Here is a 16,543-nt window from a genome sequence, read left to right as displayed (position 1 = left end):
GTCTGTTCCCCTGACCTGCCTTCATCAATATTTCTCTTAGGTCAGTGTGACTGTAACCTCCCACCCTTGAGATCTGCTCAATCTCTCCAACTAATTAAATTCCTCATCCTCTACTGTTGGAGAAGTGGATAAAGTACACCAAAGATGGCTGATTGGACTAAAACAAACTCTGGTTTCTAGCTTAGAGACCCCTCCTCCGGTTTCTTCTTCCTTTGTTTGCTGTGCACGCGAAAACCTCCACAGATATGGAGGCTGTCGGCTATAAATTACCCTCCCCACTTGCATTCTGGGCTCAGATCTTTGGAGAAAGTCTCCTCTGAGCCCGCCGGTGTACAATAAATCTCCAATCCACCAAGATATCCGAGTGCCGCTTGTTTTTTCCGCCAGCGTTCCAGCCTGGTTCCGTAACACTACCACCCCCCAGGTGATGTCTGCTCACCCGGTCTGCCTTTAGCAAGAATCCTGTTAGGTCAGTTTTGCCAGAATGCCCCCTTACCTCTGATGTTTCTTCTCAGTAATTCTCCATCCACTGACCCCTACTCTGCTCCCTGGCTATAAACCCCACTTTTCCTTGGTGTACTTGGGAGTTCAGCCCTCATCAATCTCCCCCACCAGGAAGCCCACTGCAGTGGTCCCTATATCTATCTTGATCCTGAATAGTCTGCCTTATTGTTTTGTAATAGGTGTCACTGGATGTTGTTTTTCTTTTTTTAAAAATTTTAAAATGTTTATTCATTTTTGAGGAGCGAGGAGGCAGAGAGAGAGCAAGAGACACAGAATCCAAAGCAGGCTCCAGGCTCTGAGCTATCAGCACAGACCGGGATGCAGGGCCCAAATCCACAAACCGTGAGATCATGACCTGAGAAGTCAGATGCTTAACCAACTGGGGTGCCCTGTTTTTCTTTAATAGTAGTCACACTTTTGCGTAATCCCCTGTTCTTCAGTGTAGACTGGACTTACTAACTTGCTTTTAATGAAGGCATTACAGCAAAACTGGTAAGTCATTTCCAAGATTTGTCTATATAAAGACTGTGGCTGCCATTCTTGAGCTCTCTCCCTCTCATCCACTTGAGTCTTGAGAAGACTACAGCCCTGACTGAAAGCTCAATAGCAATACCACAAAAGATCCTGAGCTAAATTCGATGAACTAAGATGCATCTGGATTCCTTGCTCACAGAAACTGTGGGATAACAAAGATTCACTGTTTTAAGCCTCTAGTCAGTAAGTCCGTACCCACAGGCCAAATGTGGCTCACTGTCTGCTTTTGTAGGTGAAGTTTTATTGTAACACAAAGAGCTACACTCATTCATTTACACATCTTCTACAGCGGTGTTCATACTACAACAGCAGAGTTGAGTAGCTGTGGCACAGAACGTATAGTGTGCAAAACCTAAAATATTATCTGGCCCTTTACAAAAAAGTATGCCGACTCCAGGTGCCCTTAAGTTTAGAGGTGATTTGTTATTCAGTAATAGGTAGCTAATGCACTCTGATCCTTTTTTTTAATGTTTATTTATTTTTGAGAGAGAGAGAGAGAGCACGAGTGGGGGAAAAGCAGAGAAAGAGGGAGATAAGAATCCGAAGCAGGCTCCAGGCTCTGAGCTGTCAGCATAGGGTCTGACACAAGGCTCGAACCCACAAGCTGTGAGATCATGACCTGAGCTGAAGTTGGACGCTTAACCGACTGAGCCATCCAGGCGCCCCCAATGCACTCTGATCCTATAGCATCATGGCCATTCCTCCAGCTATCTTTCAATTGTCTCTGTGTGTCTGTTTTTCCACCATATACAAAGTTACGTGTTAGCAGATAATGAATGGTTTAATCAACTTCATATCCCCATTTCCCTGGCACAGAGTCAGACCTTAATAAATGTAGACTGAACCAAGAATGCCTAGACAAATACATTTTACCTACTAACATGGGAAACTCACAACCTAGCAATATATCCTTTAAATAAAGAATATTATAGGGGCATCTGGATGGCTCAGTCGGTTGAGCGTCTGACTTCAGCTCAGGTCATGATCTCACAGTTTGTGAGTTCGAGCCCCGGATCGGGACTTGTGCTGACAGTTCAGAGCATGGAGCCTGCTTCTGATTCTGTATCCTCCTCTCTCTCTGCTCCTCTCCCACTCCTGCTCTCTCTCTCTCAGAGATAAACATTAAGAAAGAAAAAAAGAAAGAAAGAAAGAAAGAAAGAAAGAAAGAAAGAAAGAAAGAAAGAAAAAGAAAACATTATATTAAGAAGAACCAAAACTACAAATGGTGCTAAAAAATAGCTACTATTTTCAGTTGAATCCATTTTAAAAGTATTTGTTGTCTGTCACAGAAACAATGATTCTAGATCCAGGAAAACTGTTATCTTTTAAACTGGCTACACTTTTATAAAACCTCATGTTTAAAATACCTGTCTGTCCAGGTGTGCTGTTTTGAAGGGACACATGCACCCCCATGTTTATAGCAGCACTATCAACAATAGCCAAAGTATGGAAAGAGCCCAAATGTCCACCAATGGAATGAATGGATAGAGGAGAGGTGGTATATATAGACAATGGAGTATTACCCGGCAATCATAAAGAATTAAATCTTGCCATTTGTAACTATGTGGGTGGAATTAGAGGGTATTTTGCTAAGTGAAATTAGTCAGAAAAGACAAATATGACTTCACTCATATGAGGACTTTAAGACACAGAACAGATGAACATAAGGGAAGGGAAGCAGAAATAATATAAAAACAGGAAGGGGGATAAAACATAAGAGACTCATAAATATGGAGAACAAACTGAGGGTTAGTGGAAGGGTTGTGGAAGGGGGGATGGGCTAAATGGGTAAGGGGCACTAAGGAATCTACTCCTGAAATCACTGCTTCACTATATACTAAGTAATTTGGATGTAAATTTTAAAAAATAAAAAATAAAGTTAAATTACAAATAAAAAAAAATAAAATAAAATACTTGTATGTCAGTTTATATCAGATACTCCCAAGATTGTTGTTATTAGTTCTAACCATGAAATAAACAATATATCTTCCAGCACTTGGAAATATTATTGAAATTTTCCAAAACACTGTAGAATTTCAGTTTTGTTCCAACAAATTCTGTATGTCAGAATTAAAAACTAAAGTTGGCAGCAGAAACTGTCAAACATAAGTCAACATCCTACACGCAATGATTCATTGTAGCTTCCTATCTCAGTCTGGTTCCCTTCACACTCTGGCTGCCAGAGGCAGGAGTACAATACTGTTGGCAAGATAAAAACTTGGATATTTTTTATGATGTTCAATTTTAATTTTAAGGAATATATTCATTATGGGGCACCTGGCTGGCTCAGCTGGTAGAACACGTGACTCTCAATCTCAGGATTGTGAATTCAAGCCCCATGTTGGGCATGGAGCCTACTTTAAAAAAAAAAAAAAAAAAAAAAAGGGGCGCCTGGGTGGCGCAGTCGGTTAAGCGTCCGACTTCAACCAGGTCACGATCTCACGGTCCGTGAGTTCGAGCCCCACGTTGGGCTCTGGGCTGATGGCTCAGAGCCTGGAGCCTGTTTCCGATTCTGTGTCTCCCTCTCTCTCTGCCCCTCGCCCATTCATGCTCTGTCTCTCTCTGTCCCAAAAATAAATAAACGTTGAAAAAAAAAAAAAAAGGAATATATTCATTATGACATACAAATGTAATATTTTTAGCTTTTTAAACCTGGATATTTTCTCTGACAAATATCTGTGAAAAGGAGGCATAAAATTTCTATTTTTGTTTTGATCTTATTACTTATAGGCGAGCACAGGAGGTTAATGTTTACTTTCATGTTCAATGGTAAATTTTTAACTTTTAAGATATGATCACGTATATTCAAAACTTCCACATAAGAAACCTTACCCTAAAACCTAAATGAAGCCTAAGTTCTGTGGTTAAGAGCTCACACTTTGAACACAAGACACAAATGGGTACAGCCCTGGGTTCAAATCCCAATTGCCCAAATTACAAATCATGTGTCTCTAAGAGTCCTTTCCCTTCTCTGTGAAAAGGGGAAATACTCTGCACCTCACAGGATTATTGTGAAGATTCACTGAGGCTGTGACGCACTTACCACATAGCCAGAAAAGCACTAAATGAAAGGCCATGACGGTTTTTAAAAATAATTAATGAGTTTATATTTATATGAGACATATGTATTAATAATCTTACTGTGAGTTTGGGAAAGATTTTAAATAGGACACAGAAAGTACAAACTTCAAAAACAAAAAAATCAATAAAGTATCAAAAAAACCCTTTTGCTTTTCAAAAGACACTTATAAAAATGAGAGGACAAGCCACACAGTGGGAGGAGACATTTGCAAAATATGTATCTGACAAGACTTGTATGTAGAATATATAAACACTGTGAAAACTTAATACCAGTAAGAAATACCCCAATAAAAGGCAAAAAACTGAACGTTTTGCCAAAGATACATAGATTGCAAATAAGCACATGAACATATACTCAACTACATGAGTCATTAGGAAAATGCAAATTAAAGCCACAACGGACACCACTACACACCCCCAAAATGGCTAAAATTAAAAAAAAAAATTATGAAACCAAGTTTGGTGAGGATGTGGAGAAAACAGAACCCTCAACCACTGTTGGTGGAAATGGGTACAATCTCTTTGGAAAGCAGTTTAGATATTTCTCAAAAAATGTAATATACATAACCTACCTAACAACCAGTCATTCTACCCAAGAGAAATGAAAGACTATGTCCTTACAAGGACTTGTACAAGAATGTTCACAGCAGCTTTATTTGTAATAGCCCCAAACTGGAACCAACTCAAATGTCAACCAGCAAGCAACTGTCTAAACAGATTATAACTTACCCATGAAATGGAACATCACTCAAAGACACAATGGAAGGGACTGCTGATATAGGCAATAACATGGATGGATCTCAAAATAAGTATGCTGAGTTAAAAAACCAAATCAAAACAAAGAGCACATTATCGTATGATTCTATTCACCTGAAATTCTTAAAAATCTAAAGTAATCTAGAATGACAAAAAGCAGATCAAAGTACCTGGGGATGCAGGGAAGGGAGAGAGAGGGAAGCTCTGGGATGATGAGTGTGCTCATTATTTTGACTGTGGTAAAAACTGTGTTTACTTGTCAAAATTGATCAAACTGCACATTAAAATTGTGCACTTCATTGAGGTTCATTAGTTCAACCTCAACAAAGCTGTTTCTTAAAAAACTGCACACGAGATTGATTTTTAATCTTTATATACACTCTACGAACAGACTGCTACTGTGGATTGAATTCTGTCTCCTGAAAAGATACGTTGATGGGGTGCTTGGGGGCTGTCAGTTAAGCGTCCAATTCTTAACGGTTTTTTTTTTGTTTTTTTTTTTTTATTTATTTTTGAGACAGGGAGAGACAGAGCATGAACGGGGGAGGGTCAGAGAGAGAGGGAGACACAGAATCGGAAACAGGCTCCAGGCTCTGAGCCATCAGCCCAGAGCCTGACGCGGGGCTCGAACTCACGGACCGCGAGATCGTGACCTGGCTGAAGTCGGACGCTTAACCGACTGAGCCACCCAGGCGCCCCTAAGCGTCCAATTCTTGATTTTGGCTCAGATTATGATCTAACAGTTTGTGAGTTTGAGCCCCCATGTTGGGCTCCATGCTGACAGGAGCCTGCTTGGGATTCTCTCTCTCTCTCCCCACCCCCTCTCTCTGCCCTCCCTAGTAAACTCTCTCTTTCTCTTTCTCTCAAAAATAAATAAACAAACTGTAAAAAGATACAATCACATCCTAACTCCTGGTACCCTGAATAGGATCTTATTTGGAAATAGAGTCTTTGCAGATATAGTTAAGATACAAATTAAGATGATTGGTGTACTTACACAAAGAGGAGAGGAGACAAAGATATGACACACCCATGGGGAGAACACTGTGTGAAGACATGGACATATGGAGAAGACAGCCATGTTATAAAAGAGGCAGAGATTAGAGTGATGCCATCTACAAGCCAACAGTAAGTAAGCAACGCCAGCAAATGCCAGAAGCTAGACTCTGGGTGAAATAAAAAGTCAGCTGCTCAATCTACAAGCTACCCAGGCACCCCTCAAAGCCTGTTTTAATCACAGAATTAAACTGGGTCTCACAGACACACAATAAGTGGTTATGTTTTCAAAATGTATATTTTTATATGCAAATATATACAAAATAAGTAATATGGTTTCATTTTAATAGCATCTATCCAAATAATGTAGGTAAAGTGCAATTATTAGTCAACTGCTATTTTTTTTGTTTTTATAAGTGATTTATAACTGATACTTTAAGGTTTTATGTATATTTTTGAAGCTATAGGAAAGCAATTATGATGATTAAAATGTTGGCATTTAATTGTGATAGCAAATCATTGAGAAAATTTTACATTTATTGACAACAAATTCACAAATTGATTCTGAAGTTGAGGTTCATTCCTAAATGTCTCTTAGCTGTACAGAGAAACAGAAAAGGGATCCTTATCTAAAGACTTTTCACTTTTTAATTATTCCTTTCACTAACATTGCTATTTTTAACTTCAGCATATAGTCTCTAAACTATATAGAAATATTTTAGGTGATAAAGAGGAAAATATATTCCCCTTTAGAAAATAAGTTTCCCCAAACTACTGAAAAATAAAATGACCATGATCTTTTTGACCATGATGCTTTGGAAGATATAAGAGATACCTCTAAGCCTGTTTAGTTTCTAATTTCTTCACTCATCAAGTGAGGAGTAGATACTGGACAGTGATGACCTCCTAGGTACTATGGTAGATGCTAGGGATGCAACAGAAATAAGGCCAGGGCTCTGGCTTTGGAGAATCCTCTATTAACGGCGAGGAGCACAGGAGAGGGACAGGTAAAGTGAGCAGGATGAGGAGGGGTTATGCCTGTAAAGCCAATTATTACAATATAAATACTTGTGGATTATACTATTTTAGAAACATTCATATAATTGAGATATGTGATACTGTAGAAGTCTGAAGAAGCCAACCTAACCTGTTGGTTTGATATATTTGTATATTGTGGTATCATTGCTAAGGTAGCTTTAGCTAACATCTTTACCATGGCACATAATTATCATTTCCTTTTTGTGTTGAGAACAGTTGCCATCTAGTCTCTTAGCAATTCTGAAGTGTTGAATATGGTATTGTTCACTATAATCATTATGTTGGGCATTAGATTTCCAGGACTTATTTATCTACTAGTTGCAAGTTTGTACCCTTAAAACAACATCTGCTCAACACCCCCAGCCCACAGGCCTTGGTAACGACCATTCTACTCTCTGGTTTCACAAGGTGAGTTTTTTTAGATTCCACATAAAAGTGATATCATACAGTATTTGTGCCTCCCTCTCTGACTTATCAGCATAATGCCCTCAAGGTCCATTCATGTTGTCACAAATGGCAGGATTTCCTTCTTCTTCACAGCTGCATAATATTCCAGCATGATCCCACCATGTATTTGTCTATATTACACCCTTAAACACACATAAGAAAGCACTACTACCTTTAAAGAAACCAAAACTGACAAAATGATACATCTTTCAGAGAAAAAAAATATTTATTAACCATGTGATGTGTTCACTGTTAGGAAGATTAAATATGTTCTCGCTGAACCATTAAATAATAAGAACAGACAAAAATGGCAAAGCTGCAATTTTATCCCCCTAATTGTCTCACAGACTATATGTCTCAAACTCAAACATGAACATTGGTTTTTCATCCAAAATACAGGCAAAGAAATAATAAGCAAACTACAAAGCAAGTATGCAAGGAAATGCACATCCTAAGCTGACCTACTCCAACCTCAACTGAACTCAGAATCAAGGACAGGAACTGGTTAATAATGATGATTACCTTTTCCAACTTTAGGTTCTTCTTCCTCACTTATTGAATTGTGAGTTAAAAAACAAACAAAAAACTCCCAAACTATGAAAATTCTTAGTATAGTGCCCAACCCATAACAAGGGCTCAACCAGTGGAAATGTATTATTCAGAACACATGAGAGTTTTCAACTCTCAAACCAAGTCAAGTACATTCCCACTACCTTTTTTTTTTTTAACTTTTTATTTACTTATTTTGAGAGAGACAGAGACAGCGTGAGTGGGGAAGGGCAGAGAGAGGGAGAGAGAATCCCAAGCAGGCTCTGCACTACCAGCACAGAGCCCAACATGAAGCTCAAATTCATGAACTGTGAGATCATGGCCTGAGCCCAAATCAAGAGTCAGACGCTTAACTGACTGAGCCACCCCAGCAACCCAAGGACATTCCCACTACTTAAAAATGATTATGTCCTATATCTAGAAAGATACAAGCTCAAAAGGTTTACTTAATAATCAGAAAGTAAAGGTTACTTTGCACTTCCTCCTATTCCTCGTTGGCCAGTTCCATCACGAAAAGTGCACGAAAGATAGCATTAAGAAGTTCTAACAAGTAAATAAATTCTTACTGCTGCATCTAGTCAACTTCATGTAGGGATACAAACTTCAAAGTATTTTTTCTTTTGTTTTCCTCACTCATTTCAAGATTGACACAGCCCTGATTTTATCCAGGTACAACAAATCTAACTGGGAGGTGGAGGAGTGGAGAGAGTAGGTGCATAACTAAAGGAACAACAGGGAAAAACAGAAGGATTTTATATCTTAGAACTAGACCAAGGGTCTAATGCCACTGCACACTGTAGCAAGAAACTAACAGAGACAACCGTGCAAATAAGCTTGGCTGTGTTCCAGCAAAACTTCATTTATGGGGCACCTGGGCGGCTCTGTTGGCTGAGTGTCTGACTTCAGCTCAGGTCAAGATCTTACAGTTCCTAGATTCAAGCCCTGCATGGAGCTTGCTGCTATCAGTGCAGAGCCTGCTTTGGATCCATTGTCTCCCTCTCTCTCTGCCCCTCCCCACTCTCTCTCTTTCTCAAAAATAAATATTTAAATTGTTTTTAATGTTTATTTTTGAGACAGCATGAGTGGGGGAGGGGTGGAGAGAGAGAGAGGGAAGCACAGAATCTGAAGCAAGCTCCAGGCTCTGAGCTGTCAGCACAGAGCCCGACAGAAGGCCTGAACCCATGAGCCGTGAGATCTTGACCTGAGCCGAAGTCGGACACTTAACCGACTGAGCCATCCAGGTGCCCCTGAAAAATTTTTTAAATGTTTATTTTTGAGGGGCACCTGGGTGGCTCAGTCGGTTAAGCACCCAACTTCAGCTCAGGTAGTGATCTCACGGTTTCTGGGTTCGGGCCTGCACTGGGCTCTGTGCTGACAGCTCAGAGTCTGGAGCCTGCTTTGGATTCTGTGTCTCCCTCACTCTCTGCCCCTCCTCCACTGGCACTCTGTTGGTCTCTCTCTCTCTCTCTCTCTCTCTCAAAAATAAACATTTAAAAAATTAGAAATAAATAAAAATACTTCATTTATTATGGATAGTGAAATTTGAGTTTCATGTAATTTTCAGTATGTTATACAATATTCTTTCAATTTTTTTCCAACCACTGAAAAATATAAAATCCACATGGGCCATACAAAAACAGGCAGTGGGCCAGATGTGGCCAATGTTGCTATGTAAACTATGTTTCAGGCCTACCCAGCAAAGACTTGACTTTTGAGGTATCCCCAATTAGTTACTTACAGATCCTTTATATCTGAGAGAGAGCAAAAGTGAGTGAGAATTTTAATTTTTTTTAACATTTATTTATTTAAAAAAAAAATTTTTTTTCCACGTTTTTATTTATTTTTTTGGGACAGAGAGAGACAGAGCATGAACGGGGGAGGGGCAGAGAGAGAGGGAGACACAGAATCGGAAACAGGCTCCAGGCTCTGAGCCATCAGCCCAGAGCCTGACGCGGGGCTCGAACTCACGGACCGCGAGATCATGACCTGGCTGAAGTCGGACGCTTAACCGACTGCGCCACCCAGGCGCCCCAACATTTATTTATTTTTGAGAGAGAGAGAGACCGAGAATGAGCAGGGGAGGAACAGAGAGAGAGGGAGTCACAGAATCCGAAGCAGGCTCCAGGCTCTGAGCTGTCAGCACAGAGCCTGATGTGGGGCTTGAACCCACGAACTGTGAGATCATGACCTGAGCTGAAGTCAGTTGCTTAACTGACTGAGCCACCCAGGCACCCCAAAAGTGAGTGAGAATTTTAAAGGGTGTATGTGAATATGTGTGTGTGTGTGTGTGTGTGTGTGTATTGTGTTAGGCGTATTCTTCATGTTTCATCAAAAAACAAGGTGTCTGGGTGGAACATAGTTTGAGGGATGGAATAAATAGTTAAGGATTAAGTATACAGATAAGGGTATATCTTAAATGTTTATCTATTTTTGAAAGGGAAAGAATGCACACACACTCAAGAGAGGGGCAGAGAGAGAGGAAGACAGAAAATCCCAAGCAGGCTCCACACTGTCAGTGCAGAGCCCAATGTTGGGCACAAACCTATGAACCATGAGATCATGACCTAGGCCGAAATCAAGAGTCAGGACACTCAACTGACTGAGCCACCCAGGGGCCCCAAGGGTATATCTTAGATGTGATTTTTGAAGATCAAAAATTCCAAGGAAAAAAGGGTGAATGCTTTTTAGAGGTGTGAAACTCAGAACAAGCTCTGAGCCGACTGACATAAAAGTGTGAGCTATGTTGTGCTAAGGAGTCCATTGCTCAAATTTGAAAGTCATACCAGTTGTATCCAGGTCATGAGAACTGGACAGAAAGACAATCTCATTTGTATACACAGACTTTATATAGTCTTGGATACAAATGAACATCCACACTTTATCCAAATCCTTAACATTGAGCTTCACAAGGGAAAATAATTTCCAATGGTTTCTTTGACATGTTAGAATCTAGCCAAAATTAAGGACATGCTCTAGAACTCAAGACAAAGACCCACAGGACACTTTCTACTGGTAGTAACAACTACTATTTAAATAAAATAAATTGCCATAACATAACCCTCAAATGTAGAGGGTAATGGTCTATTGTACAAAGTATGCAATAGGGAAAGTTTCAGGTTATATTTAGTACATCAAAATAAAAGTCTATAAAGTCAGTGTTTTTCATGCTGCCTCTTACAAGTTTGAAGCCAGGGTTGTTTTCATGTCTTTCACGGTCCTCCTTAAACACTTGTATTTTGTTTCAGAGCATAGTCTTTTTATTTTTAACTTTCAAGAAAAATGTTTTCTGGCAATGAGCATAGCTCTTTTAGTTTCTATCATTCTGTTAGAGTTCATAAATATGCCAAGAAAGTGAACAGGAGAGTGAGAAGGAATGTGAGCAGGTATGGGTCTTATGCAATACTGAGGCGGTGTGAGAAATGTTTGATATTACATGTATTCAAAGTCAAACAACTGCTTGTGTGAAGAGCACCTGTTGGTCACAGTTCATGTGCCAAAACCGTGGCGTGCCTTAAAGGGGAAGAACTGTGTCTGATTCATCACTACATCTTTATTTAGCAGAGTAGGCACCTAATAACAATTAGCTGAATAATGCATGAAAGCCATTAATCCTATACCACTACGCACAATATAATAATGCCCCTGCCTCGGGGAGCCTGGGTGGCTCAGTCAGTTGAGCGTCCGGCTTTGGCTCAGGTCATGATCTCGCGGTTCTGTGCTGACAGCTCTGTGCTGTCATCGGGCTCTGTGCTGACAGCTGGGAGCCTGGAGCCTGCTTCGGATTCTGTCTCCCTCTCTTTCTGCCCCTCCCCCGCTCGTGCTCTGTCTCTCTCTCTCTCTCTCTAAAATAAATGAACATTAAATTTTTTTTTTTTTTAAATAACGCCTCTGCCTCAGTAGGTTGGTGGTGAGGAATTTATGAGATAGTAAACGATGCTCAATAATGGCAGTTATTTTTACCTCGTTCTAAAGAGGAACAAACTGAGGTTTAACAAGATTACATAACTTGTCCAACAGAGTGGTGCTGAAATGAGTGTGCCTAATTTCAAAGTCCCTACCCTCCCTGATTCCTATTAACTAAGAAACCTGATTTAATGCTAAAAATAGGCTTACTATAAAATTAGAAAAACAAACAACCTGACTCTCTAAATTGATAAAAAGTCCATGGAAAAACAGACAATTGCCTACTTTTACTAGCTAAGTACCACACTCCTAAAATAAGGAATAATAGGGGCGCTTGGGTGGTTCAGACAGTTAAGTGTCTGACTTTGGCTTAGGTCATGATCTTGCAGTTCATGGGTTTGAGCCCCACGTCGGGCTCTGTGCTGGCAGCTCGGAGCCTGGAGCCTGCTTCGGATTCTGTGTCTCCATCTCTTTCTGCCCCTCCTCTGCTTGCATTCTGTCTCTCTCTCAAAAATAAACATTAAAAAATTTTTTTAAATAAAATAAGGAATAATGGTCATTCTCTCTGCAGTAAAGGACAGAGAAATCACAGAAGCAGAAGTCCCTTATTATCACTTGAGAACTGTATCACCAGAATGGGTGGAAAAATATTTCCCCTTAACTCAACAGAACAAGCAATACTTCTTAATAATTATTCTTCCTCCTTGGGGCACTGGGGTGGCTCAGTTGGTTAAGCGTCCCACTCTTGATTTTGGCTCAAGTCATGATCTCATGGTCAAGATCTCACAGTGGTGAGATTGTGCCCTGCATCAGGCTCTGGACTGGGCATGGAATCTGCTTAAGATTCTCTCTCTCTCCCTCTGCCCCTACCTACCCCCATCTCTCTCAAGAAAAATATATTCTTCCTCCTTTGATTTGAAGTCTACACAAAAGGAAAATATCCAGTTGTTTTGAAGGTCATTATAAAAATAACTACCTCCTTGAGCATAAACGCAATTTTATTCATGGGTACTTTTGCTACTGTCTGAAAAATAAATAAAATATGGTTGGTCTCAAATGTTGTTTTATATATCTTAATTTTTTTTTATAAAGGAAATTCCTTAGGACCCCAAATCTGAAATTAAAACTGTTTCTGGTAACTTTTCAGTCTTGGCTCAAGAGTAGTTTGGAGTCTGCCTGTAAATGTTGATTTCAGAGGACACTTCCAAAAGCCTATCTGTTTAGCAAGAGAGAGCTCAGTATTTTCACTAAACCTCATAAAAGTTGTAACAATTCAAACTCTGAAGCCTTTAAATTCTGTCTTTAAATCCAATCAATTCAAAATTGATACAATTATACATACCTAAGAGACACCTGACATAGTAATAAAATCTAATAATGTTAGCATCAATAATGGTCCTTTAATGCTACTATTCTCTTCAAAAGTTAATGAAAGAGTTGATAATTTTCAAGTAAATGTTTCCCTCCCAAAGTATAGCTCCTGTAGTATATATAGCTGGCTGTAAAACAAACAGACTTACAGAAGTTTAAAAAAGCGTTCCTGATAATTGTTTCCTTGTCAAATTTAAATACAGAACTTAAAACAAACTCTAAAAATGAAGTTATAGAAAAAAGAGAAATAACACACAGCATGTAAATATCCCTCTCACCATCTAGTTGAAATATTCAAATACTTAAGTCATGAGTCCATAAACAAACTTAAGTACTATAGAGTAAACGTAATAAAAAGAAAAGGAAGTCTCTCTTTACTGCAGCCTCCTGTCAGCACTAAAACAGGAACACTTCATCTCAGAAACAAAATCTAAACCCTTCACAGTTAGCATAATATTTTAACATATGGCTTAATGTTGCAGGGACTTTTTAGAACCTAAAAATCTAAAAACAATTCTTAATAGCTGTAACAAAAACTAAAATGAGGCAAATTAAGTCTGAAAACAAAACAAAACACCCTAACCTTTTAGTTAAAACGGTCTCCAGATTTTTGATGTCCTTCCTTCCTAGGTTACATTCAATAGTTTCTGCATTCCTTTGCTCAACCATTTCAATAACAAAGAATGCTCTATGAACACCCCCCAACCCCCACTCAAAACATCACAAACTAATCTCACCACCAAAATTCAAAGAAAAACTCCTCACAGAAACATGTTCTAATAAGCCAAAGCAATCTATCTTTAAACTAAGGGGGAAAAATCAATTGTTTCCAAATATCACTTTGATGATTATATAATTTTTAAAGACAGCACGGCAGTTTTGGGGAACAGCTAAAACAACTTACAGGATTTGTGAAGAAATGGAAAAATGAGTTCTAGTTTTGCACAGTTCCAATCCAGCACAATCTGGGGGCAGTGTTCAATCTTTAATTACAGACTGAGAGGTTTCAGTGGAACCTCTTCAAAGTGTATTCCCCACTGCTGCATCCACTGAGGCAGGAATCTCGCCGCAATCACTAGGTGTCTTGACCTCCAGCCAACCATGACTTTGCACTCACCTTAGCTCTTCCTCCGGTAACCCATTTAGTCTCACACTATCGGGGCGATCTCGTCTTCTCCGGTAGAGACCTGAGTGGGACAGCTCTTTAAGCTGTAATGCAGTCATACTTCTCTCTACACATCAGTTATTGACAGTCTGAAGCATTTATGCCGAGCAGCGTGGCTGCTAGGGCTCAGAACGAACGTGTCTCTTGCCGGGACTTTAGTACACCTGACCAGAGTTGGAAACCTCCAGGCAAGCCGGGCTAAGCACAGCTTCCTGTTTCTCTGTTGGTACACACCCTCCTCAGCAAGGCCTGGCCTGCCTTATCTCTGGGCCTTGCACCTTGGGGGAGGGGGTGGGGGGAGGTGTCAGGGACCTGGGTCTCACGTGTTTACTAATAAGCAAAGTTTAATTGTTATGAATAATCACACCAATTCCTTTATAAATCTTTCCAGCATCATTCTGAATTAAAATGAGGCTAAAAAGCTCCAGTAGGGTAATGACTAAAGGGTCCTGCCCTATTTTATTTGCCAGGAAATGCACGAAGACTCCACAAGCAGCTGTCAGTATAAAGAAGTGCCTGGTCATCAAGAGCTCTTTGGGATATTTTCCTTTAAAAAAAAAAAAAAAAAAAAGGCACAATTGTGAGGGAAACAGTGCAATTCCTCCCTTTCCCCATTCTATCTGAAATCCTTTTTAGAAAGGAAGTGTCTTTTCCCCCCTAGATGTTACTCAAAAATTCATAACTGAAAGGAACATGTTTTCTTCTATCAACCTCCATTCAGTGATTTTCTAAATCTGTAACTACCTATTCTAAAAATTCCCTCTCATCAAATATGCACCTCAGTGTAATCAACACTGTCTGCCTAAAGGTGTTTTGGGTGCCTATGCAGCCCTAGCAGATGCACATTTGACACCAGATGGTGACAAAGATAGAAAGGGGCTCTGTTTTAGTGTGTGTGGGGTATAGGTGAGTGTTTGCAAGAGGGGTTCGCAAAAAATGGAGGACAAATAACATGGAGCAAGTCTTTACTGTTACAGTTCCAAATGATGTTAGTGCAACAGCATGCAGGATTGTAGCCTCCAGTTTTGATTCAGTTCCACTCAGTATACAGCACTGTCTCACAGATACAGGCTAGAGCCTTGGCAACTTCTTAGCCAATAGTTTGACTTTATGGTTTCCATAATTTCTCCTTGAGTGATCTGTATCAACCTCCTTCCCTTCTAGAATCCCCTCAACAAGAGCACATAGAAATGTCTCTGAAACTTCTTTTTGCATCAAGGGTTAAAGAATTAACATATTCCCCTGAGAGTATCTATATTATAAATACAAATATTAAGGCACCCACAAGGAAGAGGGGGGTCCATATCTTACTCCTTCACTCAGGACACGCAGATGTTAGCTCCCTTCAGGGCCACAATTGTCACCTTGGCTCCACCACCCCAGCGGAAAACAGACAACTTACAGCTGCCATCAAAATGTAACATACATTTTTTAATTATTTTTTTTAATGTTTATTTTTGAGAAAGAGACAGAGTGTGAGTAGGGGAGGAACAGAGAGAGGGAGACACAGAATCCAAAGCAGGCTCTAGGCTCCAAGCTGTCAGCACAGAGCCTGACACAGGGCTTGAACTCAAGAACCACGTGATCATGACCTGAGCCGAAGTTGGACACTCAACCTACTGAGCCATCCAGGCGCCGCCAAAATGTAACATACTTTTTTTTTTTGAAAGAGAGCACAAGCAGGGGAAGGGAAGAGAAAGAGAGGGAGAGAGAGAGAATCCTAAGCAGGCTCCACACTGTCAGAGCAGAGACCAACACGGGGTTCAAACCCACGAACTGAGAGATCATGACCTGAGCTGAAACAAAGGGGCAGACACTTAACTGACTGAGCCACCCAGGTGCCCCATAACACACACTTTTAAAGATTCAAGGAAGAAATACTAATTTTGTTGTTAACACTAGATTTAAATAGTTGTGAAACATGTAAAAGAATCAAGTGACGAATGTTATCTCTTTCAAAAAGGGTAATACTGGAGGCCTCTGGGGAACTTGGGGACAGTAGCAGAAGAAAGCCTTTCTATTACCAAATTCTGTTCAGAACTTTGGATATTCTGCCTATTCAAAAATAAATAAAAAATACATATGTCTTTACATATGCCTTTTGTACAAAGCCCTAGGATCCTACTGAGACCTAAAATACAGAAAAGGTTAAAGTTTACCATAACAAACATAAAATTAGGATTCCTAAAGTGTCTAATT

General features: G+C 39.9%; 1 protein-coding gene across 7 annotated transcripts in view; it reads right to left on the bottom strand.

Moving 5' to 3' along the window:
* LIMS1 (LIM zinc finger domain containing 1) overlaps positions 1-16,543 on the bottom strand; it is a 154,841-nt gene that overhangs the window by 54,179 nt on the left and 84,119 nt on the right. The window contains exon 1 of one of the 7 annotated variants that reach the window (XM_086701476.1): positions 14,297-15,749. The exons of 5 other annotated variants lie outside the window; for them this stretch is intronic. In XM_086701476.1, coding sequence (XP_086557602.1) covers positions 14,297-14,403 — 107 coding nt within the window. In that variant the 5' untranslated portion in view covers positions 14,404-15,749. Of the gene's footprint in view, positions 1-14,296; positions 15,750-16,543 lie in introns of those variants that run through there. One more of the 7 variants, XM_086701477.1, reaches the window with a different exon arrangement.

The sequence above is a fragment of the Puma concolor genome, chromosome A3 (assembly GCF_028749965.1).
Source record: "Puma concolor isolate L17-30 chromosome A3, mPumCon1.1.hap2, whole genome shotgun sequence".
Taxonomy (NCBI): Eukaryota; Metazoa; Chordata; class Mammalia; order Carnivora; family Felidae; genus Puma; species Puma concolor.
This window is presented reverse-complemented; position numbering and strand designations above follow the sequence as displayed.